The following is a 27,043-nucleotide window of genomic DNA, read 5'->3' on the forward strand; positions in this document are numbered from 1 at the left end:
ATATTATTGTATTGAATAACTCTGTTTCTAAATTAATTTGTATTGTTGCCTTTTCAATTGTGAATGGTCTTTTATTTGTTTTATATTAATTGTGCCATTTGGGAGTCTCTTGTTTTCCTTATAAACCGCTAACGTTGATGTTCATAATATATCTCTTTAACCAATATAATTAATTTATTTATTTAATTATAAGTAATCTAACAGCTTATACTTATACATATTATAATACAAAATAATTAGGCAATACAGAAAGCCAAAACAGATTACATAGATACACAATTTATGTATAAAAAACAGAAAACTAGCAAGAGCATTAAAAGACAAAGATACATTTAAAAAAAACAAAAGAATAAAATTAAAATACTGAAATTTGACATTTAAAAGCAACAAATAATACGAAGAATTTAAAACTACTACTTAAAAAAATCAGAGTCTTCCCGCTTCTAAAAGTACTTCTTGACATCTCTCTTTTTGAGGTGGAGGTGGTGGTTGTTTATCTTCTCATCTTTTACAGATGAGAAGATAAACAAATATAATATAGAAGTTAAAATTTAGGTTACCAAGGAAAATTGAGTATTTATTTCATAAACTATAAATTCATCCCACATTCTTTTATAATATCTTACTTATATCTTTTTTAACATGCAGACCTAGTCAGATTTGTAGACATTAGTACACAGCCGGAGATATGACCTCAGGTTTCAGAATCAGTCCTACAACAAGGCTATCCCTTGGCTGGATAGGAATTACTTTATACAATTTCCTTATTCTATGATAAAAAAATATTTGGCATTTCGAATGACTCTCTGAAGTACTTTAATTACAATTATGGAGTTCCGACTTAAGTTCAACTTTACCGTTAAACCATTTGGCGAATTAAGTTTATTATTGTAAATTCTATTATGTTACGCGACTCAAATTACCAAGTTATAAATAAGTTATTCAATATGGAGATGCTATAAGCACAGAGAAGCAATAGAAGTAGAATTTATAAATATATAGTAGAATTGAGCTTGAATAGGATACACCACTGAACAACAAATTTCAATTTAAGTCATCTTATAAACGTCTATTATCACCATTCCATTTAACCAATAAAAGAAACGCCTCAAACAAAGTTCACTGCATCAAAAGTCAAAGTCAAATCATTTACTTCAATTAAGGCTATTAAAAGGCACTTTTGAAAGCCATAAAAATAGCTAAAACCGAACTTTTATAATACTACTTAACTATTTATTTAGGAACAGGACGTGTATAACCAAAAACCTTGTATAACTAAGAAATTCCTTCCAGCGCTAAGTAAAGCGTCAAATATAAATCAGCGAATACGTACAAAATAGGATAAATTACGACAGCTGTAAACAACAAACTGGCTGATCTCAGGCCTCCAATAAATGTCCCCGAGAGATGGTAGAAGATAATATAATTCCAAATTATCATTTCCCGTTTTATGAATTTACAATCCCTGTATTTGAATGGATTATACTCAAGGTGACAATTAGGGCCCTAGAATGAGAAAAATATGTTTCGTTAGACTCCTACGGAGGGAAAAATATTTTTCAATTATCTGAATAATCGATACTAACTTGTCGTTTAATATATGTGGTATTGGCATTTATGAATGTGTAAAAACTTGTAGGAACAGAATATTAGTACTAGTACTAGATACTTACTTGTTATGTGGACTCCTGATGAAATATTTAATTTTGTGACGGACAGTCTAACTTTATTTATTTATTAATTTACCACTTCGTTGCAATAAAATAATAGAAATTTAACAAAATAAATGAAAAGAAGGGCTACTTTAAGCCTTATCGCTTTCAAGCGATCTCTTCAGGCACCCGCTGTGAAAAAAATATATCTTAAATTGGATAAGGTAAGCAAGAAGTGCAATAATACCTCATATATATAGTTTTTAAAACTAAACAAATAAACGATACATAAAGTATCAAGAAGTTCACATGAATCATGATAATTTTAGATCAGTCTCATGTCCGCTAGTATGAAAGTTAGAGATACGATGTGGACAGATAATGTTTGTACGGTAGAAATTAAAAGGAAGATAGAAAATGATCTAAATGAATAGGGACGCATAGAGTACGTCACAAGAGTATTTTAATGCCTAGTTAAATTTACATAAGTGTTTCATAATCTTTTAACTGAAAATTAATTATATTAAATAAAGGATTAATAAAATGTATCAGTTCCAATCAAGCAAGGCAGCCAGATATTTGAAAAATTGAATTATGCCAGAAAGCATAGACAATTGAAGTGGTCCGAAGCGTAAAGAATAAGTGTTACAATATTGTATTGATTAAATTTTGATATCTTTTTTACAACCTACGTCTATATAAACCGTTTTGACATTCGTAAAACAAAAACGTGGTCTATGTAATAGTTATATACAAGAATTAATGATTTTTTAATTCTAAATAACCTACCTTTAAACAGATTTTTTATTTAATTACTAATTCAGTTGAGTTGGCCTAGTGGCTCCAGCGTGCGACTCTCATACCTGAGGTCGTAGGTTCGATCCCCGGCTGTGCACCAATGGACGAATGAATGAATGTCGACGACGTGTGTCAGGCACTGGAGGCTGATTACCTACTTGCCTATTAGATTTAAAAATTGATCATGAAGCAGATTGAAAAATCTGAGGCCAAGACCTAAACAGGTCCACTGATTTATTCTTATTTTTACTAATTCATTGTATGTTATTTCAGTACAACCCAAGTTTTAAAAAAGACCGCCACTATAAGTCAAACCAATATATCTAGTTCATAACTTTATTTAACTTTTTTACACTATACATTTCTTAAAATACAACAAGTATAATATTCAATATACATTTTGTTCTGTTTACTTCAAAATATTGTTTCACAATGACATACGAAAATGTTTGCTCGCTAGTGTTGAAATAATTAGCATGAAATTATGTCAAACATAAATAGTTATTGCATTTTGTTTCAAAAGATTGAACATGCTATAAATATCATTAAGATACTATGTTGACATTTCACAATTATATTCAATAATTCTATTTACATATATATGTTGTGGCCAAATTAATTCATGATGTGGTCGACAGTAGGAAATGGTTGAATTATTCATTGTATTAAGAGCTACGACATTTACATAACTTTTGAAGATACAATATAGTTAAAAATTGAATTAAGACGTACCGAAACAAATATGCGTCACACGTAAAAATATGTTTGTATGACATACACATTGTTATGGTAATTTTCATTTTCATTTACTTCTTAATATTGCTACGGCATCAACGTTTTCCGTGCGACACTTTTAGTTATTACGTCAAAATTAAATAAAATACAACAACGGGGTAAAAATACAAGATTTAAAAACTATCAAATCTATTCATAGTGATTCGCTTTTATTCAAATTAAATAGGAACTTTTTAAATTAATTTGTTTAAAAAGTTCTGTATTCTTCTACATATTTATACGGTATGGTAGCCATACAATTAGCTACGTAGGTAGCTAGGTACTGATTGCACGATAGAAATCTTAATAATCCCATTATATTTATTTCGTAAAATAAGAAAATTTCATAACTATTTTATAATATATTGACTAGCTTAACGAGACGATAGAGCACTTTTCAACATTTATCAACTAGAGTTTTCATTCTCTTACTGACTCCACACGAATTCGATTTTCGTATAAAAGAAACATTTTATGATTCGTGCAAATAAGTTCTGTGTTTAACCTTTACGAAACAAATTACTTTGTTCTTCACAAATCGTAGTCCAATTTGGCTTTATATTTTGTTATAAAACACTCATATTGTTTTGTCCGTTGGTATATTTGGCTGATGATCTCAACGATCTGATCGTGGTCAGTCTGACAGATGAGGTGAGGTCACCTCGGCGGAATAAAGATGCGTGGTGTCCACCCGATTCCCTGAACAAAATAGATATTAAACACGAGCATTGGAAGGATTCCATGTTGCTTATATAAATTACTAGCGAAACTCATACTAGCATTTCTTACAAATAACTTAAAATGTATCAATGTCGCATAGTCATTAGTGTTTATTATTCTGTTTCTTTGAGAAAAACATAAAAGGGTATATTTTTAGAATGATTAAAAATAAATAAGGCTCGTATAGCATAACAAAGAATTCGCTTTTGGTAAAGTAAAATTGTAAAGAAATAGGTCGATAATAAAATTTTGACTTAAATAATTCACGTTAAAAGTTCTAGATAATAAAACTTACTTATCACTATATCGAGCGCGCTTTCTGGGCCATAAGTGAAAAGCTCCATAAATAACTGGATTCACTAAGCTATTGGACATTCCAAAGAAGAATATCCCTGAGAGAAGCTCCTCACTTAACTGTAAATAAAAATAATTTTTAAATTGAGTACCGCTGGGACTATCTTCTATCACTAAAGGTAAAAAAACATTGTGATATTAGCAGTTAAAAGTAAAGCCCGCTGCTAAAGATAAATAAAAAAAGTTATTTATTAAAAAAATATTATTATATAACTCTCACATTTAATGATATATTACATTATTATATACATTGCCTTAAAGCTCTCTGATACATTGAAGAAACAATGAATGTGTGTATTTTGTGATTAACATGGGTTAATTTGCATAATTGCGGCCTCTATCAGTTGTCAAGCCTCGTTTAATGTTATTATCGTGCACTTCACATTATTCCGGTAAAATTTGATCCCATTAAACGCATTAAGGGTGTAATTTGTGTCTTTGTTTTCGTTCGTTCGTTTCGTTTTACGAGATGTTCATGTTTAAAAATCCGCCCATCAGAGATATAATTTTGGTAAAATGATTTCACACATTAGCTTTGTATTCGTTGGGACAAAATTTTGATGAATGAATGTTTTCTTTCAGAGAAGGTACGAGAAGAATATTCATATATGATAACAATATCAAGTCATATATTGTAATCATATATGAATATTATTAATAACTGATTATGGATATAATATTTAATATGCCCTTTGGCATCGAGAGTGTCCATGGGCGGCGGTATCACTTAACATCAAGTGGCTCACCTGCTACTACTCCTGCCTGTTTGCCTCTTGTTCTATAAAGAAAAGGTTTTTCTAAAATATATATATGTATATAAACTGAAAAATTGTATAATATATATTAAAGAATTTACTATTATTTAATATATATGTGTATTATATATAATATATAGTTGTTTACTTTTATGCAAATTTAACAGATGCACAAATCAAAATGAAAGCCTGAGCCTAGTCATTTGAAAAATTTAAGAATTTAAGAGCAAAAACTCAATAAATCTTATTTAGCCAAGCTAATTCCTAAGAAAGTTTTTTGATGTTTATAATTACTTTTGTGATTGCACGTGCCATTTAATCGGTTCTACTTAATTTTTTATATATAAAAAACAAAAGTCGAATAAAAACTCTATCGTTTTTGCTCCATGTTTTAGTGATTCATACTCAATTACTTTTATGGATTAACTAGTCTCGAGGCTGATAAATCACAAAAAAATAAACAAAAACCTCCTACTTCGGATCTTTAAACTCTAAATTAAGCATAACGTCTTTAACTATTATAGGTTATTTTAGTCTTGCTTAAAAAATCGTATTTGAAAACAAACTATTATTATTATTATTATCTGGTTTTCATTTATAATTATTCGTACTTTTAATTCCATTTTCAAAATCAAGATTTCGTTTGATTCCTTGAAAAAAAATATTTATTTTGAGACTACAAGTGGTATTATTTAAAGATATTAAACCAAGGTTTGTTAAATTAACTGGACGAACTAAGTTATGGTTACGCTGTTATGTCCCTAGGACGATTGTTTAATAAGCGAGTCCCACATACCGCCCAATCACAAATCAGACGCGTGACTCATCACTACATAGTATAAAACAAAGTCGCTTTCTCTGTCCCTATGTCCCTTTGTATGCTGAAATCTTTGAAACTACGCAACGGATTTTGATGCGGTTTTTTTAATAGATTCAAGAGGAAGGTTTATATGTATAATAACATCCATTAAATAGTGGAGAAGTACTGTTATTTTTGAGGTTTCTAATGTGATGTCGTAAATAATTAAATTTTTTCCGCTTACATTGCAAACACAGGCTGAACCCTACGAGTTTTATCAAAATAATGTACACATTGAAAAGGTCTACAGAAAGGTCTGTGATGGTATATGTCTATCTCTTATGGGTAACCCACATTTTTATATACAACGTTCACAGATTTTCTGTAGTGTTGTATTTAGTATCAGCATTGCACCCGCGTGAAGCCGGGGCGGTTCGCTAGATTCCTCATAATTAAAAACCTATATAATATATACTTACACGTTTATTAGGATTGGAGAATGTAAAAATTATCATCATAATATAATATGGTGTCCACCATATCACAAATGCAGCTACTATAACGATAGACATTCGTAGCGACTTCATTTTCGCTCTATCGATAAGTCTTCGTCTATTCATGTCTGGAGTTATATATTTCTCTCGTCTTGTCTCCGGTTGGAATACTTTTTCGCTTTCTGAAAAAAATTTTTTTGTAATGTCACCTAATCCGTGATATATTTAAACAAGTCATACACAATTCCCATCTTAACAAAAACGAACAAAACAGAGAAGCCTCTAAGTGGAGTCACAAATCATTCAATTGATTGACTTAATATTTGTGACAGGCATTTTTATCGTTAATTGAGAACTATAAGAGCCACATATAACTGAAATATTATTTCAGTATTAAATTTTTTTTCGGTATATTGTAGTTATTGATTAAAAAGTGTCGGAGAAGTTCTTAGAACAACTGTAAGTAACATTGTTAACATTAAAAATGTAAGTAACATTTTTAATCCTAGAGACTTACTTGCAATAGTTCTTACAGTAGACACGTATGTGCTGAGTAATATTAACAGTGGTAGAAGAAACATAAAAATAAGTGACAGTGTAGTATACGCCTGCTCCTGCCACCTTTCCGTATAAAAACCATGGGTCACGCACTGGTAGAACTCTTCAAGAAATGGACCTTTTGCTACCCTGAACACCACGATCTGAAACAAATTCAGTTGTCAAGAATATGATTTGTATAATTGAACATGAGAAATACTTTTACCATTACAATCGCATTTAAAAATTTAAACCTTTTTTTTTTAATATTTGAAGGTGAAATATTTGTATCTTAAATAATCAGAAAGATAACGTTATTATTTATGTAAAGACACTTGGAATTTTTGGTTCGACTACCTGCAATTCTCTTACTTTGTTATAAAAAATCGTTACAATAGTTTACCATTTTTAGGTAACGTTTTATGATAAAGCTGTTAAAAAATTTGAATATTAACAAAATATGACATTAATTATATTTGTTTTTTATCTCTTTCGGATGAGGGTATCTATTCTTACTCGTTGAAAGGTTGACTAATGGTTCCCATTTACGACGCTACAATGGCAATTTGATTTCATATTTTCAACCGCACTTTATTTTGCTATTTCATGATTATTAACAAAGGATTAAAGCTATTAAAATATACTTTACAACCATAATACAAGAACCTTTGAGATAGGGTTCTTGTTGAGTCATTGAACTTTATAATAGCTTGTCCAAACACAATATAATGGTATGACAAATGGTTTATTTAAAAAAAAATATTAGCAATTTAGTAAAATAAATAACTTACTTGTGGTAAGCTAAATAAGAAGCTCAAAATCCAAGCAATCAGAACTAATTTGGTGCTTCGGGTAGCAGTAGCCATACTCTTCATAGGATACTTGACAGCTAACCATCTATCAACGCCGATAAGAACAAGAATAAAAGTGCTTAAATACAACGAGAACATTTGTAGGAATTTAAACAGTTTGCATCCTACATTCCCCGCATACCACTGCACTGAAAACGACCACCCCGCTTCCCCCGCTATACAAAATACTGTTACTAACATATCGGCTATGCTTAGTTGAAATATAAGGCTGTATATTGCAGTCCAAGAAGGCCTCGTTCGTCTTCGGCCCCGCTTTCCCCTTTGTACGCTTATCATCGTCGCGAAATTCCCAACGAAAGATAACAAAGCCATCACAGAGAGTATGCTGGCGCGTATTACGGTGCTCTTTGTCAGGATAGGAGCGTGTTCCAAGCACATTATCTGGGTTCCATTGTTGATAAATATTCTATTTGTTAGTTCTTCGTTCGACGTTTCATTAATTATTTTGCGCTCTAAGCATTTGTGTATGGACCATATATCTGTAATCAATGTGTCTCTTTGAAGTAAACTCGTAAGTTCGGTAGACAAAATTTCATATAATGTGGTATTGTTGCCTGCGCTCCCCATGTTTCGACATACGTTATCAAACTGACGAACGGTAATCTGAAACAAATGTTATTATTTAAATTCAGAATGTGAAAACGCGTTTGATGTGCTTGTATTCATTAAGCCCTTTATGAAGTTTGATTTCTTGTTGTGTTAATTCTAAAATAAGTAACGATCAAGTGTCGTACGTGTGGTACGTGTTTACATATAAAACACACATTACAACGCTCTAATAGCTCGCTATTTTTTTACGCGTATAAAAATACTAAACGATATTTCTCCGATTATAGTGCTACCTAAGGACTCAGAAATTCAATAAGCCTAGTCTTGCACGTGTTCAATATCGGAACCTAATTACGGGTAAATATAAAAGAAATTAAGGTAGTATGCTTTTATTACAGTAAGAAATTCTTAGTACTGTAACTGCAAAAGCAGCGACAAACTAGAAAATATTGTTAGTAAAAAGTTTTATTACCATCGCCTCGGATGTCGTCGCACTTAAAATGAAGGCGGAACAATTGGTAAGCGAGTTTAAAAGCACCGTATTTTATGAAATGTGTTTCTGACAAGCAATGACCGTAGATTTGTTCGTAAAAGTTATGATAAAAATTCCTTTGAATGACACGGAATGCGTTAATTAAAACATTCATCGGCTTTTTAAATTTTGATATCGCTTTTTTTGTTTATAGCTTAAACATTTGTAATGAATTAATGATTGCTTATTATTATTTTACAAATTTATTATTTAAATCACGTTTATTTTTAATAAATATTTCTATTCAATTTACAAGCTACTTTATTTGATGATTGTACTTGATTCACGATGTAACGAATTTATGGTGATATGTTATTATTTTACAATTTTATTATAATTATAATTGATATATTTTATAATTTACAGTATCGATTATTTGAAGATTGTATTTGTTTTATATGTTTTACTCGATGTAAGTATTTATTGATTGATTCGATACCGACAGTTACGAACAGAATGACGAGTCGTCTTAATACTTGAATTCGGACCGATCCGCTTGACCAAGACGGACGTTAAATTGTAAGCTGTGTGGTTAAGGATAAAAAGTGTTGGAAAATATATATAATTGTTGTAACAAAACAGGCGTTTTATATTATGCACCAAGAATCGAATTGTGAGAGTTCATCACACATTTGACTTAGCCAATTAAAATTGCAGCTATGACCTAAAAGGAACCATGGCTTGTCTAAAACTGTTTCTAGTGTGTTAAAGCAAATATATTATCAGCCTGATAGTAATGAAATCAACTGACTAATTACGGACATAGAAATAAAAAGCTTTGGCGAAAGTCGTTTTTTAAGATCTTCCAACGTTTGGTAGCCAATGCATATGAAAATAGGTATATTTGATGTTGAATAGTAAGTACCTTTTTAGGCTTGCAATGATTCAACAAAATATAATTTTACTAGCGGATCCGACAGACGTTGTCCTGTCTACACGTCTTTAATTTCAAAATTTCAATTTTTAATAAGCCATTTTGATGAAAATTATTATTCAAATGTTATGACAATATCTAACGATCCAGCACATGGTCACACACGATATAACACAATGATAACAAAACTTTTTTTAAATTTCGGGACAGACTAAAATTAAAATTCGAATATTATTTAAAATTTGACACTGCGATGGTAGCGCCGTCTGTCGGATCCAATGTAAAACATTCCAAAATCAACAACAACTAATAAATTGAAAATTAATTAAAAAAACATTGTCCAGCGGACAAAATTGTGAATCTAAACCATTCCCAGATCCCCTTGAACACACACAAAAAATTTCGTCTAAATCGGTCCAGTCGTTCAGGAGGAGTTCAGTCACATACACACGCACACAAGAAATATATATATTAAGATATTCATAACAAAAATCATTTCAATATCGTAAAAGCAATTAAATTTATGTTCAGCTTCACAATTTGAATTTGGAACCAAAACAGAAAATGAACTGAAAGTTATAATAATTTGAACAATAATCCAAATGTATAATAAAGTAACAATAATATTATTTTTCCATTGTGACAGGAGTTTATACTTTGACTAGACACTTCTTTGTAAATTTGGTAACAGCTGTTAATACAAAACTTGATCAATTGTCTTTGCTTTAACAAGAATAAAATTGTTTCGATAAAGCATTTTCTAATAAAAACAAATGTCATATAAACGATCAAGGTAGAAAATAATTGTGCTGATGACAATTAACCTACGAATCAATTTAGATTGTTGTTGATTTGTTTCTTAGGTGTATTATTATCTTCACCGATCAATCTCCGTCGTGCCTTCTCCATCTACACGATACTGGCGAAGTACCTTGTGCCCAGATGGCACAAATAAAAAAAAATATATCTTAATATATATATTTCTTGTGTGCGTGTGTATGTGACTGAACTCCTCCTAAACGACTGGACCAATTTTGATGAAATTTTTTGTGTGTGTTCGTGGAGATTCGAGAATGGTTTAGATTCACAATTTTGTCCGCTGGACAATGTTTTTTTTAATTAATTAGTAGTTGTTGATTTTGGAATGTTTTACATTGGATCCGACAGACGGCGCTACCATCGCACTGTCAAATTTTAAATAATATTCGAATTTTAATTTTAGTCTGTCCCGACAGTTAGCGCTGCGATCAAATTAAAAAAAAGTTTTGTTATCATTGTGTTATTGTAGACCATGTGCTGGATCGTTAGATATTGTCATAACATTTGAATAATAATTTTCATCAAAATGGTCCAGAATGTTTTAGCTTATTAAAAAAAGTTTGAAATTTTCAAATTAAAGACGTATAGACAGGACAACGTCTGTCGGATCCGCTAGTATATATATAAAATTGTAATTTATACACATTTCATCTCTAATACATAAGTAAAGCGAGGCTTGTGCATTTTATTTAAAATTCAAATAGCATAATATAGCAGGTTTGTAATTTTAATTAGTATTTAAAAAAATGTTATGTTAAAAATGCATTCAGCCCATATCTATTTATTTTCAAAGCCCATTTAAATTCTTTATAAATTGGTATTTAACGCATTATGTAGTCCAGTTACAAATCATATTCCTAAGATATCAACGAGATTAATCAAATTTCATTGAGTTTTATAAGTTTTTATGAATGTCCAATCCATTACTTAATCAAATAAAATAGAGAATTGGATCTCTACAAATTTAAAAAACCTACATAGCCTACATACTTGTACACAAATACATATGACATTAAAACGGAACATACAAAAACATAGAATAAAATAATGTGTTACTTAAATTGCAATCAGAAAACGCAATTCACATTTGACATTTGACATCCACTTAAGTGTCACGTCAAGCGCATAATGCATGTGCATTAAATTAATTGCATATGTCAATAATTCTATTTTTAATTATTAGATAAGATTTATTCATATTATCTTTAATTTATTTTTGAATTCATAATAAGTGATATAGTAATAGTAATGACCCTGACTGCAGATTACATCACACATGAACGGTTAGACCGATTTCGCTAATAAGGCAGGAGGTGAATGAAAAAATGAAAAAAATGAAAGTAAAATAAGAAAATTGCGCAGTACTTAGAAAATTTAAGAATAACACCATACAATTCTAACTTTTTGATTTAACCTTACGGCGTTTGACATAACATTGACAGTATGTAAGAAAATGATAAAATACATATAAAATAATCTTATATATAAAATTATCGTGTCGCGGTGTTTGTGGTTAAAATCCTCCGAAACGGCTTGACCGATTCTCATGAAATTTTGTGTGCATATTGGGTATGTCTGAGAATCGGACTACATCTTTTTTTCATCTTCTTAAATGTTAAGGGTAGTCCACCCCTAAATATATTTTTTTTAATTTTTAGATAAATTTTTATTCTTTTATAAATTGTATCAACAGCATTAAAAAATACATCAACCCTAAATTTTCAACCCTCTACGATCAACCCCTATTTTTTATTATAAATAACATACTTGGCAAAACAACGTTTGCCAGGTCAGTTAGTAATCAATAAATTTATTTGAAAAGCTAATATGCGCTAATATGTAAGTACAACGTAAAGCTGGAGTTTATAATGTAGCTTCCATAGTGACTTTATTAACAATTAGGTGATGCGTCGCAACGACTTCATATGACTACGAAACTAGTTATTTGTAAGTATTTCTATTCTATTTATACTATGTTACAGTATACAGTTCTATGTTATAAACATAGAACTGTTTATATTCTATTGAAATCGCGTTCGATACCTTAAAATATCATACAATTATAATCACTTTATTTATCGACATATTGTGTTTATAGCATATTTTTCCAATCAACTGAATTTTGTTATAATACTATGACGATGACAATTATAAAACAATTAAAAGATTATTATAGTATTCAAATGTTGTAGAAATGTCGAATATTACAAGTCGTAGTAAGAATTATTATTATAAAAACCGTGCGTATCCAATAGTTTAAAACAAAGTGATTAACTACGCGTCTCACAAAACAAAGTACTTGCCCGAATAATGCATACTGCATAAATGAGTTTTAAACTGTGGAAAGTTTACACAATATCGGATATTCCTATCTAGAACAAGATTTACACAACGCGGTACCGTTTATTTAGCCATAAACTGGAGCATCTGGTTTTATGTTTTGGCTAATCAACAGACATCAAAACAGTCTAATTTTAGTTAATGTTCATTGTATTTGTATCCTTCAATTGTTATTATAAAGACAATGCACATACTAAATTTGACACAGTATACTTCAACTTTTTGTTTATGTAGAAACTTGGATGCAAAAGATATCTGATAAAAATAACATAAAATACTAACGGACCTGCCTTTAATACAAAAATTTCACGTTTTTAAATAAACTCTTATCATATTTACCGTTTTGATGATTTTTTTTTATTTTACAGCTTATGTGTTGCCAAATTTTAACTAAAATGTATATAAATATAATATTAAGTTATTGTATACAATTAACAGAAAACCAAAATATACAGAAATTTTACCTGTTCATACCTGTGCATAATAAATTGATAAAGTGGCAACAAATCTAACCTTTACTGTCTGATTCATTTTTACTTACTATATAGAAGAATCTTTTGTCTCTGACATATGTCGTTGGTTACTGCATATTTTTGACCAAGGAAGAGGTTTCCTCACGATGTTTACCTTCGACGTAGAATTATGGATTAATTGCGCATAGAAATTTCTAGTACAAAGCTAGGATTTATACTAACGACCTCTAGAGACCTAATTTGTTCGAGATGCACTCCCAAGCCAAAACTCATAACGTTTGTTATATTTTATATATTTAAGAATTCTTTTTTAACAATGTAAAAGTATAGATGTTATCCGGAATTGAAACTTTCATTCCAAAATTCGGAATTCGGCTGCAAAGTCGTGAAACTTCATATAAAGGAATATGTGCAAAGTGCCGACATGAAATAAACTACATACAAACTACAGTAAAATGATAAAATTGCTTGCGCCAAATTCTTTCATATAGATGTACCAAATACACATCTTATCATAACCCCTTTCTTTATCAATAAAATTATATTAGCTTTAATAACTTCACTTACATAGTACCGTTAATTGAAGTTGCAATTAATTAACACCACATATTATGAAATGCCTATACTTTTCTCTTAAGGATTGGCCAAATCTGTTAGCAATTAAATATACGATAGGACTACAATAGCTCTGGTCAATTTGAAAAGGATTCATTAATTGTTACCCTAACGTTCCGTTCTACACGTGCATTGGTAAGGTCTTTGAAAACTTACTAATGTCCTTTCAGAATATTCGATTAGTAATTAAGGATGATGGATTCAGATGATACAGGTTTGAAATATGGACTAGAAGTTTATGAGTTCACATGAAATAAAACTTTTTAAATAGAAGTAGGTTTTTAATTTCAAAAATACAAAGTATGTTATTTAATAGCTCAATATTAACAGCTAATCACAGATTATCCACCGACTTACGCCAGAGACTAAAATATTTAAAGTTTTTTATTTTTTGCAAAAAAAAACAAAGTAAATAAATTTAACTATTTTTGTCTATACTAAGTTGCATCTATTTCCTAATTACTTTGCAAGAACTAGTTTTAGAAAGCAGTTATTATATCACCTGACATATGCCACATATTAAGAATATATTGTAGCCTGACTTGGTAGTTAGTGTACTTTAGAAAAATGTCAGACCGTTTCTCACAGATAAATAAAACACTTTTTTAGTAACACATCAAATCGTTTTTTATCGTTGTCAATTAATGTCACATTTAAATATCGAATTGTCCCATGAGAATGAAACCTTGATACATGTAAATAAATTAAAATTATCATATTAATCATTAGCAAAAATATTCTCACGGTTATAATAATTCTTATTTTGGCTATATTGTTCAAACTCGTACTCATAAATATTCATACAAGTTTTGTGTAACTATTAATCAAGTTTCGGTGGCAGTTAAGCTTTTCGTCAATTTTACTCAAGGTAAAGAAACAAAGAAGTTAATATTTTTGAAAGAATTTGGTATGGTATACGCTTTCGCTATTGAACTGTACTCACTGTCATAAATCGATTCTTGTAGCTGACGTTTTGCAAAACAGTAATTTTCTCACAAATACTTGATATAGCTTACTACACAAAGTATATTTAACAAATGAAAATGTAAATTGTAATAAAAACTGAAGTATTTCCGAACCAATTTAATTCAATTCTTCAAGAATAGGGTGTACCAATTATTAAAAGGCCGGCAGCGCTCTTGCGAGCCTTCTGGCAGTGGTGGCGATATCAATTAACATCAGATGAGTCTGTAGCCCGTTTGCCTCTTAGAACATTTAATAAAATTGGCAACATTAAACAAAGCATACATAAACATTTTTTTTTATAAAAAGTTGTAAAATAATATTGTAAATTAAAATTATTTCATTCCACAGATAAGAGAATCGAAATATTAAACATGCAATGAAACACATAAATTTAGCTTAGAAGATCTCAGAAAAGAATATCTACTTTTGAAGATAAGAAGTAATTTTAAATTAAAAAATTTAGCCGGCTATAGTATTTTCTAAATAGTATTCTGTACATTTTGTCCCATTAGGTTCGTCTATTAAACTCATACGCATATAAAAAAAACACGTAAAAAAATGCACACATTTCATTTCTTTTTATAAGAAACATATTGTAGTAATATAAACTATAGCCAGCGCGTAGGGATCGCGAATAAATCACTTTTTTTCGGGCTAACTATTACTGATTTGATATTGGATTCTATCGAAGGCATTTTATTACTTTGGTACATGCGAAAATAATACATTCATGTCTAGACTTAGCTTTAGCCCATGTTTAGGCAGTAACTGACATAATATTCACTTGTACTATATATGCATCTGGGCAAATTATTAAGGTATGTCTAGGGTGATATAAAAAAGAGGATGGTGGTTAGGAAAAAAATCTAGTGGCGCTTTAGGTCTCGGCCTCAAGTTTCTTTTGGATTCGTGATTATTTGTTTTTTTGAAAAGCCAAGTAGATGCTCAGTTTTCTATACCCTCCCACGCCAGCGACTTTTTAGGTCTATGGCTGGCTTACTCACGTAGTTTTATTTCTGCGTACGAGCGAGTGTGAAATGCGTACATATGCAGCCAGGGATTGCAACTACACCCTCAAGAGAGTGAGAGAATTAGATGTTGTTGCGACTAGACCAACAATACTCAGATGGTTGAAAAGACAGACCTTATTGTGAGGTGTGTTATCGCGTGTTGAACTCAATATACTGTTGACCACTCACAACCAAACTAAACGCACCATTCTCTCCTCTTTTGTTTGTCATTCGGAACTTCATTCTAAAATATACGACGCTGGCTCTACAATAACGACACTTATGTATTGGCACTTGTCTGAAGGACCAACCATACAAGTCATGGCAGTGACAAGCAAAGGAACTGATGTATTATCTTATACATTCTTTCGTTTGTCCACAAGAAATGAAAGAAATAATTACACCGCCATAGAGCAGAACCAATATATTAGATATTTCATACAATGAAGGCGAAACGGGAATGTAACAGAATACACGATAAGCACGGCGGGGGATTAATAGTGCCATTAATTTGTAACGTCTGAGATGCCAAAATTGAACCAGTAAAAGAGTTTATAACCAATATAGAATTATTTTAGAACGTTGGATTAACATACAGAGCCGTTTAGAAGGTTATTACTTTTTGTTAGTTAGACTTTTCCAGATTCATTAAGCTTTATACAAACATATCTAATGAACTGTGAATCTTAACTGATAAACATGAACAACATTTAAGTTATAAGATATGGTACCACTTACAAAATATTATATTGATAACAGTCGTGAATTAATTAAAATCAAAATGAATAGGAGTCATTTTACTGACCCAGTAATGCCATGAACAGTAATATAAATCATAAAATTGTTATAAATCTAAGTAAAATTGCACTCTCCTTAGTATACTGCTTGCATTTTAATTTACTTAAAAAGTAGCAGTTTTTTTATATTTTTTTTATATAGAATAGGGGGCAAACGGGCAGGAGGTGATACCGCCGCCAATTATTTCTAAGCCTACGTTTATTTTACCCAATTTTGCCTCAAGTCTAAATGACAAAGTAATCCTGTCAAAGTAAATTGCAGGATTTAGTGTCCAAAGTCCAATCTATAAAGTAACATATGAGATGCCTGTTTAGGTTTACTTAGGTCTTACATCAATATTATAATAAGTCCAGATTCCTTGTAATCTCATTATAAGATTAAAATAATAGACAAGTTTTGGACAATGGCAGAAAATAATTATACAAATTTTTAATTATAACAGTAATTTTTTCAAAGTTTTTGTATAACACCTATATAAGGAAAACAGAATGCCAAAATGATCGATCATCATTACAATTATTTAATGCCTGTGATGAGAAGCATGATGCAGGTTGCAAGTGCTTACAAATATTTTGTAAAAAACCAAAAACAAAACCGCTCCTTTCCGGAGAGATTATATAAACATTTTCTCGTCTGCTCACTCTTGATATGATAACTTAACAGTAAATGAAAATAAGAACCACTTCTTTTACTGAAGTACGTACCTGAATAAAAAATATAATTGATTTCATTCGGTTCGTCTTCACTTCGATAAGTCCCTACGCCAATAAACAAAACGCAAAGTTTATAGGAGTTGTGACAATTTTAAGATTACCTTGGATATTTGATTGATCCTTATCATGAGACCATGCAGAAAAAAATCTAACTTCAAAAATTAACTTACTTTTTGAGCATACTCTTATCTTGAAAAAAAATGGGTTTACGCATTAAAAATATGAATAATATGCGTTTAATATAGGTCTAATAATATTGAATAAATACGATTTTAACGAAGTCACTAAAACAAGATTATAGGAAGATTTTTACTACTACATCGTTGAGAGATAAAAATTAGTTGACACCGCATCCTCTTACTAAATAACGTACATCGCGTATAGTCCGGAGGTCGTAGCTTTGATAATCGATAAGCAATAGACGATAGCTTATGTAATACTACTTATTAAAGAATTAAGGACGAAGTAGATGCATTGTATCTATCTCTACAAAGAGAAAAAGGTTTTGTAATTTAAGAGTAAAAACAACAATTTAAATTATATTAAACAATACGTTCAAATCCGTGAAAATATTTGCATGTCAAATGTAATAAAATAAAACATGAAAAATATTACCAAATGCAAATATGTATTTTTTTTAAGGTCCGGAATATAGTGAATATGTTAATATTAATTAAATCACTGAAGGTAGACAAATCAGGATGCATTAAGACTATCCTGTTTTATAGTTTTAAGTGCTTCCTGCTAACGGATGTATTAATTAAAATGAATACATCAGCATAACAAATTCTTGTTTGATTGATTGAAATTCTGTATTCAAATGCCAATGCTTTCATGCAATCAGTGCGGAAATGCGCAAAAAATGATTAGGTATAGAAACCACGTAATAACGTATGAGGCTGTAAGTGTTTTATTAAACTTTTTCGCCTGTGGCCGTGACCAAGCCTTCAGAGGGCTATTACACACTCGTGCCTTTTCTTTGCCATTCCCGCACTCGTGCGTTCTCTTTGCCAACTGTCAAAACAATGACGTGTATTAAAAAGAAAAAAACAACCACGAAGGTTTTATTAAAAAGATTCATAGAAGTTTTTATGATATATGATTTCTAAATATTATAATAATTGGATTCAATAAGTTCGGTTAGGTTTCTTTTCATTTCACATCAATTAAAAAAATATTAAAAAGAATTTTATAATATATGCAAATACGTATTTTTAAAAAGTTTACTAATAATTGGATTCAATAAGTTAGGTTAGGTTTATTTTATTTCATATACCCAATACGCACACAAAATTTCATGAGAATCGGTCGAGCCGTTTCGGAGGAGTTCGGTTACTAACACCGTGATACAAGAATTTTATATATAAGATTATAATTCTACGATGCTGATGAATATATATTTTTATATTGTCATCTTATTTTGAAGGTTACTTACACCATCATGGCTATTGAAATGTTGAATTCTGCGCTTTTGAACAATAATTTGTACCCTTTTTAACTGATCATTGCGCAAAATTATTTAACCAAATAGTATGTTTGCAGCCAGGTCTCCTTCCTGGAGCCATGACATGAATGATACGTATAGGAGCATATGTTTGAATGTATGGTTGATGTGTTATTTGGATCCTCAAAAACGTAAACAACCTGATATTTCAAAAAACGTTATTTTTTTTATTAATGTTTCATTTGAAAAACCAATTTGTCAAAGTATACACAACGCAGAAATTTTATTTATCTTTTATTAACCACACCGACATTATCGATGATCAGATAAGAGATATTCAAAGGTTCATATGCATATATATGAAGCTAAAGGGTACATTTTGAATTTGTCTTCATTTCTTTATTTTAACTGGTGCTTTACTACGATGGCCATATTGCCAAGAGCGAATCGTATAATGTCGACAAACAGGTAGGAAGAAGGGATAGGCAGAAATAGTCGAGGTCGATTTTCAAGAATTTTCTAAGAAATATTTCGAAGAGTATTATACTGTTTACATGTCAAAAGGAAGCCAACAAAACAGTTACTTTATCTAAATACTAGCGACCCGCCCCGGCTTCGCACGGGTGCAATTCTTATACTAAATACACTTCAGAAAATCTGTGAACGTTGTATATAAAATGTGGGTTATCCATAAAAGATAGACATATGGTATATACCATCACGGACTTTTCTGTAGACCTTTTCAATGTGTACAATACTTAGTACATTATTTTTATAAAACTCGTAGGGTTCAGCCTGCGTTTGCAATGTAAGCGGAAAAAATGTAATTATTTACGACATCACATTAGAAACCTCAAAAATAACAGTACTTCTCCACTATTTAATGGATGTTATTATACACATAAACCTTCCTCTTGAATCACTCTATCTATTAAAAAAACCGCATCAAAATCCGTTGCGTAGTTTCAAAGATTTAATCATACAAAGGGACATAGGGACAGAGAAAGCGACTTTGATTTATAATATGTAGTGATTATATAATACTAATACTGTATATTGTGCATAATCTTTCTTTTCCCTCTTGCTTTATTTATTATAGGTTTCACCAACACGAATGTCTTGAGACAAGCCGGGCTTAGAGCACTGTGGAGGCAACAAGTGTAGGGCTTTGAGACAAGCATGAAAGTCATGATAATAAAGACTTAAAAGTAAAAGAATACTTCATTTCGCTATATATACTATTAATGTCTGTCAATCACTCAAATGTCAATATGATAGATGAAATAAGTTTTAATTCAAAGGTTTCAGCTGGGGAATACGTTAGCTAGGCGATATACTATTTTATTCCTTTAATTTTGATAGCCCCTTTCTTATGAACTTAAAACAAAAATTGTATAAGTTTTGATTTCTTTACAAATTAATAACGTAACGACAAAATATTACGATTAGTTGACACATCGTCTAAACTTATGTAAATCACTTACAATGATTAGTTCAATTTATTGTATTTTAATATTCACTTTGTTCGAAAATTCTCCTTTCTTTAATTCAAAACTATTCTTATATTTGCTGCATATAATTTACTTTTGTACAGTAAAGGAAATTTTAGTATGGAAGCAGTAAGGTAATTAAACAATTTGAGGTTGTCTATAATATATATATATATATATATATATATATATATATATATATATTTGAAAAGAATTCTAATTCCAAAAATTCAGCCGGGAGCTTAATCCCTTAGAATTCCCTCGAAGGTTGTAACTGATAAGCCGCAAATCCCTATTGAGTAATGTCCTTTTCTGTCACTAACAAATAAATAAATGTGACAATACATTTCTTCGTCTATTTAAGAGTAGTATTAATGTAAAACCTTTTAGGAATCAATTATCTTCAAGTAAGATCTTAGATTACTCAATGAGATAACACGAGAACCGATGGAATTTTATAATATTTCATTATTCAGGCACACTTTTATCGATATCATATAATATATATCTGTGAAAAAAAAAATACGCCTTTAAACCATTTCGCCGAGAACCTATGGATTTACGCACTGTTTCCAAGGGAATTTTCGCCACTGCTTGCTCCAAAGAATTTTTTTAGAGATTCAATGTCGCCGGGTCGTTTTGAGCGGCTCATGTCCTCTTAAATTGAATCTAAAATTTGAAGTCTAAAGGCTTGAGGTCTGGGCTAGATGAGGGTCAGTCTTCAGCTCTTATACAGTCCGGAACGTCCGTTTTAAGCCAGGCTTGGGTAGTTTGTGCCTTGTGACCAGGTGCAGAATCCTGCTGGATAGTCCAAGGTATACTTTTAACAAGTGTATTGCTGACAGGTTTCGCAATATGATCCAACACAGCATCTTGATTGAATCTTGACACTTTCGCTGATTTTTCACTCCTTTCTTATAAAAATGTACTTTTGTGTCTCCTAGATATGACACGCCCCACAAAACCATCACTGACGCTGGATGACCACGTTGTACCTTTCCGACCACTCGAGCGACTTCTTTAGAACTGTGAGCCTACACGCGGCCGCCTCGATATTTTCTGGTCTACGACCGACGAAGTGATGTTGTATCTGTTGATAGATAGCTGAGACCATACCTATATGAACATACGGCTGATAACAAGCTTTTGAAGTTTCTGGAATATGACCGACGGACCATTTTGGGTATTACGATCACTGCAATCCTATTTTCTTTAACAGCCCATTCCATATTGTAATTAGATAATGAACACGAAAAATAAGTTTTTTAAATAATATACGTGTTCCAAATTCAAAATAATTAAAAAGTGTAAAAAATAAGTTTCTTTTGCGTAACAGTATTTATGGCCAATCTAGTTAGATAAAAAAGAGAAAGAGAGAAAAGAGAAGTCGACGAGGTCACGCAGTCGATTATAGCTTTTTAAAACGATTTTCTTATTAGTAAAAACTCGACTATACAATCAGTTTAAATTAAAAACATTGGGTACTATTCAAGGCATACAAAATTAGATTGTGTAAATAAAGTGTATATGGTGTAATATTTGTAGTTTAAAACGAATACTTAATATTTACATAGAATGAAAACAAATGCCTGTGCTCCAAATTCAAACTGAAATCGATTTTTCAATTGTTTCATTAGAAATATTTTCTGAATTTATATGTTTATAATAACATTATACGTGCTAATTTATTAAAATAAGCACGAATAATTCGTAGTATCAAATCGTTTAAGTAAGAGTGTAATATAACTTTTATGAATAAATAATATTTTACATTAATTAAATACACAATCAATGTAAATGTAATGTGTTCGAGTTTGTACCCTTTACAAATGCTGCGGAGAACTGTCGTAGCGACAAAAAGGAATCCTTGAAGAGTTTGTACTAAAGGTTCATCTTGTTGGAAATAAAATACTGCAATCTTATGCAATACTATGCCAAGCAACCTGACTAACTACCGCTAAACTAAAGGATGTTAGTATAAATAATGCATCTAGAACAATTTACACGCGATACGTTAAAACGTCAAATGCATGTTTAATAATACACGTTCCGAGTGATAATATGCAAACTTTCAATGCCTGGGCTTCAGAATCCTGTATCTGTTTCGAGATCAAGTTTTTCCTCATATACAAGTAGAATGTTTAGGTGTTAGGCATGCCGATATCCTCACTATATTCTCTTTAACCGTATTTAACAGAAAAGTCTATTGGTGCAGGGCCATTGGTTCGAACCTACTACTCATTGAAGGCCGGGTAGCGTTGGCTGACTTACGCTCAAACCCAATAACCTATCTCAATCCATTTTTGAGATAGACATTTTCGTCGAACCAATTCGACTTAGGGCCCTTCAAGAAAAGAGCGTACCAATTCTTAAAAGGCCGGCAACGCAGTCGCGAGCCCTCTGGCATTGAGAGTGTCCATGGGCGGCTTAACATCAGGTGAGCCTCCTGCCCGTTTGCCCCCTGTTCTATAAAAAAAAATGATCATCAAGTCATCCTCTAGTTACAAAAAATAATGTAAACTTTCAACACCTATGCATTTAATAGCAGCGATGGTAACTGATCAAAATTGCTTTAAAAGCTCTTCTAACCGCATATCATCAGTCAATGTCGTAATCTGTGTAGTTTTACAAGTCACGTAACCCAGGGAACCTATTTATGTATACCATTTTTATTGTTAATCTATTTGACTCCTTTAAACGAAAACTCATATGGCACTAACACTATATCTATGCTTCGTTTTTAGGAGAATGAATTTGGCTTAAAAAGATGGTCTGGAGTACTATTATGATTTGCAGTCAAGAATGTAACAGAAACAGAAGATTTTAAATAAATTATGAAATAAAAGTTTAAAATTAAACACAATAAAACATATAGAGACATCATCAGACGGGAGAAATATTATGTCACCACTCCATCGATACGGACGGTGTCATTAGCGGGCTCAGTTGGAGTCAAGTGGGTGAAGTGCGTGTACAAAAGACACGAATACAGTAATTAATTTAGATTGATTCCTTTTACATAGAAAATAACAGTTAGATTGAATTATAATGAGTAGTGATCATAGCCTGCGTTTGCAATGTAAGCGGTAAAAATATAATTATTTAAGACATCACATTAGAAACCTCAAAAATAATAGTACTTCTCCACTATTTAATGGATGATATTAAACATATAAACCTTTCTCTTGAATCACTCTATCTTTTAAAAAAACCGCATCAAAATCCATTGCGTAGTTTGAAAGATTTAAGCATACAAAGGAACATAGGGACAGAGAAAGTGACTTTGTTTTATACTTATGTAGTGATGATGAACCTTGAGGTCCTGCAAGTAAACTCCAGCTCAACTTGCTCCTTCTGTGCACGATGTACTTGTATGGCGAGTGAAAACGTATTAAGAAAAAAATGCGTTTCTGAAGGCTGAAAGTAAAAAGAACCGCCTCGGAAATGTGTCAACCGCAGACAATTGACGCAATATTGAAGGGTAAAAATAATTGAATTGACTTGCATAACCGTGTTACAGGTAACGTAAATAAAATACCACGCTTTAAAAATCACAGAATTAAAATAAAATGCATTGTTATTTCGATCATGCGTCGAATAGATATTTTTAAAAAGCTGTCGAGTTTGTCAACAACATAATTTACTTTTTCTGTAATTTATTTTTAAAAATAAACTACGTTGGATATTAAAGTATTTTTAACCGCAGATAATTTACAAACCATAGTGATTTATAATTTACATTCAAGTTTTATTTAAATTAAAAATATAGTATATTATTTTAATTTTTGCACGGCTTGCACTGTAACATTTTATTTTGTATTACTGTACTAGTTTTTTTCATTCATTATTAAAATGGTTAAATAAATAAAGTTTTGTTAGTACATTGAACTTTCATTTGTTTTGTGAGCAGACATTGAATATTAATAATATGTAAATACAACAGAATTGTATATAATTAAAGCAATTAATATGAGAATTGTTGAGTAGCGTTCCCTATTCTCAAATGTTTGATTCTTTAAAAATATTTTTTTATTGTTAGCAAATCCATGTACAGACCCCCGCCTCAGAGAAACGGACTGCCTTCTTAAAGTGACGCGGGTAGTGTGGGGGTCGGTTCTTAAGGTGCAATGGACCCCGCTCGCTATGGCAAGCAGCAACTGAACCGGAGGCAAGGTAACAATTACCTTGTATGGTGCCCCCTTTAAGAGCGTGTGCTCCTCTACGGCGTGCTCAACTTCCGAAATCCCTAATCCGGTACGAAAGTCACAGTACGTGGCTAAGCCCGTCTCCGTGTCTTAGGCTTAAGTCTACCCTGTGCCTGTTTAGTTAGTTTAATCATAAATATTATAATCGTGCATTGTCGTGAAATTGACATGTTATAGAAACGAACTTTTCGACGTTGTCCGATTCACAGACCTAACCGATATGCAAACATAAATTCTCGAAAATCGGTCGAGCCATTTTGGAGGAGTTTAACAGGAGGAGATGTTTTTTACAAACATCGTGGCAAGATAATATTAAATACGTATTAAATAGATAAAAAAATAGGGAAAGATTCCGTTATTTTCTATTACATAATGGTAATAAAAATTGTGAGAAAAAATTTTACTTTAGGTGTTCAATATAAAACTTTGTAATTTATAAAATTAACAAAATAGTGTATATTTAACAATAACTGGTTTGTTTATGTGCTTATAGAGATTCTAGAATAAAATATGTCCTTGAAATCAAGGACAAAATTCTAGAAATACTAAAAGTATTCTCATATGAGAATACTTTTCGAAGAGAAATAGGTTTATTCAAAGAGCAATGTATCCCTAGTATTTTAGTTCGCGGCGTGAATGCAGATAATATTACCAAATTTCTTACAGTCATATAGTAATAACACTAAACGGAATAATTAATATTTTATATTTGATTGCTAAAAAATCGCGTATAAATCATGTTGGTCGAGACCAATGAAATCGTTATACGGAATATACACATTTCAACATGGACTCCATGGTCTGATAACACTACTTACAGTCTCTATTTAGGAAAGAAGACACTCTGTTCTTGTGTTCTATTTTGGATTAAGAAGAATGAAAAAAGAAATTTTGGATCTAAAGTTTTTTATTTAAAAGAAAATTAATTAAACTGCGAAGATTAGTGTCCATAAAACAGAAGGATGAAGATTCTGATACAAACTTAGGCAAATGTCGAAAATTAACATGTAAAGTAAATCGACAACGTGTCTTGTCTAAAATATCTATTTTAATCCAAAGGTAAAGGTATTTATAAAATCCATTCTCATAATTGCAGAAAATGGTTATAAGGAACATATAACAAAACATTAAAAAAATAATTAATAGATTCGTTTCCGTGTGTAATAGTGTCATGTTTTTGAACAAGTTTTTAAATGCATGAGATAAATGTTGTTTGATTAAAACTAGTTGCTCTCAATTGATTGAATTAATTTGAGAAACTTATAAAATTTTTAATATCATATATGATATATAAGTATATCTAATATATAATAATAGTAGTAATTAAAATTTAACTTAAAAATATGCATTATACCTCAATTTTTAATAATACTAACAATATTTTATACAAGCTATGAAAATATTTAAAATATTTTCCAAAATTACCTCGTTCTTATAATATCCAAAATATGATAAATACAAAATACGATTGAATTAATTTTGGACTTGTATAAAAATATTTAACTAGTCAAAATCAAAATCGAAAAAGACGCAATTTTAATAAGGACCAAAGATTTTTTTTTGTCAATAAAAAACACTTACCCATTAAAAAACTAATTTTAAAATTTCACAAACACACAACACAAACATTTACGTGCAAACCTTACTGATACTTCGTTCACGAAATTATCAAGCACTCACGAAAATCAACACGATTTTGCCGACATCCCGAAGAAGACTGCCGCGTTTGCAAACGAGTTACGATTTGCACTTCGCTACCGATACTAGCTACTATACCATTTTCATTGTTTATCATGCTTTCACAGATGTAAGATGTAAGTAAATAGTAGTAAAATAGAAAACGGTCAATTGAGCTTTATCTAATGTGCGATATTATTTAAACACTGATCTTGGATTATTATCGATATGTCAAATTTCCCATAAACTTTGTAATAATATTTAAGTTATGAGGATTTCATCATAAATTACTTATTACATTTTTTTGGAGCATTTTTAATACATCCGTTTAATTAAATCAAAATGGTTTTTTTAAATGTCTTATTATGTGTCTGGTTAAACATAAATGGATATTTTATATGTATGAAACAAAAGTTTTTATGTTTTTGTTTTTTCAGTGATTCCGAAGATGTTTGTAGCAATAATTTCAATAATCAGAAAAAATATGAGGTAGGTTATAAAATTATAAGTATACTAATCAATTTTCGCAATAATGTCATTTTTCACATAAAGAAACTTACACATATAACTGTACAACTTGTAGTATTTGAAAAAGGTTAAGAACTTGAAGTATTTTGAATAATCATTACATGCATCATACATCATTCATGATTTAACTTTATTTGTATCACGAAATAAAACAAATGAACCTCCTAAGTTCTCGCGTAGTAATTTAATACTGTGTGTTATTTTATTTAGTAAAATTAACAAATTTAAAACAATTAATTAATATTTGAATAACCA

At 30.7% G+C, this 27,043-nt stretch overlaps 1 protein-coding gene across 1 annotated transcript; it reads right to left on the reverse strand.

Annotated features, from left to right (window-relative positions):
* Positions 1-2,782: 2,782 nt before the first annotated feature.
* Positions 2,783-26,331, reverse strand: LOC111000568 (gonadotropin-releasing hormone receptor). Its single transcript, XM_022270054.2, has 6 exons — positions 26,165-26,331; positions 7,675-8,358; positions 6,864-7,047; positions 6,332-6,528; positions 4,240-4,358; positions 2,783-3,923 (listed from the first exon to the last, which is right to left on the reverse strand). Exons 2-6 carry the CDS (start codon positions 8,320-8,322, stop codon positions 3,791-3,793), a joined length of 1,281 nt encoding a protein of 426 aa, XP_022125746.2. The 5' UTR covers positions 8,323-8,358; positions 26,165-26,331; the 3' UTR covers positions 2,783-3,790.
* Positions 26,332-27,043: the final 712 nt, after the last annotated feature.

Source organism: Pieris rapae, chromosome 5 (genome assembly GCF_905147795.1).
Source record: "Pieris rapae chromosome 5, ilPieRapa1.1, whole genome shotgun sequence".
In the NCBI taxonomy this organism is placed as follows: Eukaryota; Metazoa; Arthropoda; class Insecta; order Lepidoptera; family Pieridae; genus Pieris; species Pieris rapae.

What these genes read in the sequence shown, in the direction of transcription:
- LOC111000568 (XM_022270054.2), bottom strand. Translation starts at nt 8,322, where the DNA reads ATGGGGAGCGCAGGCAACAATACCACATTATATGAAATTTTGTCTACC. An exon ending in TCTTATTTAGCTTACCACAA is followed by an intron (nt 7,048 to 7,674) that starts GTAAGTTATTTA and finishes AATTTGTTTCAG; the next exon opens with ATCGTGGTGTTCAGGGTAGC. An exon ending in TCTCCAATCCTAATAAACGT is followed by an intron (nt 4,359 to 6,331) that starts GTAAGTATATAT and finishes TTTTATTTACAG; the next exon opens with TTAAGTGAGGAGCTTCTCTC.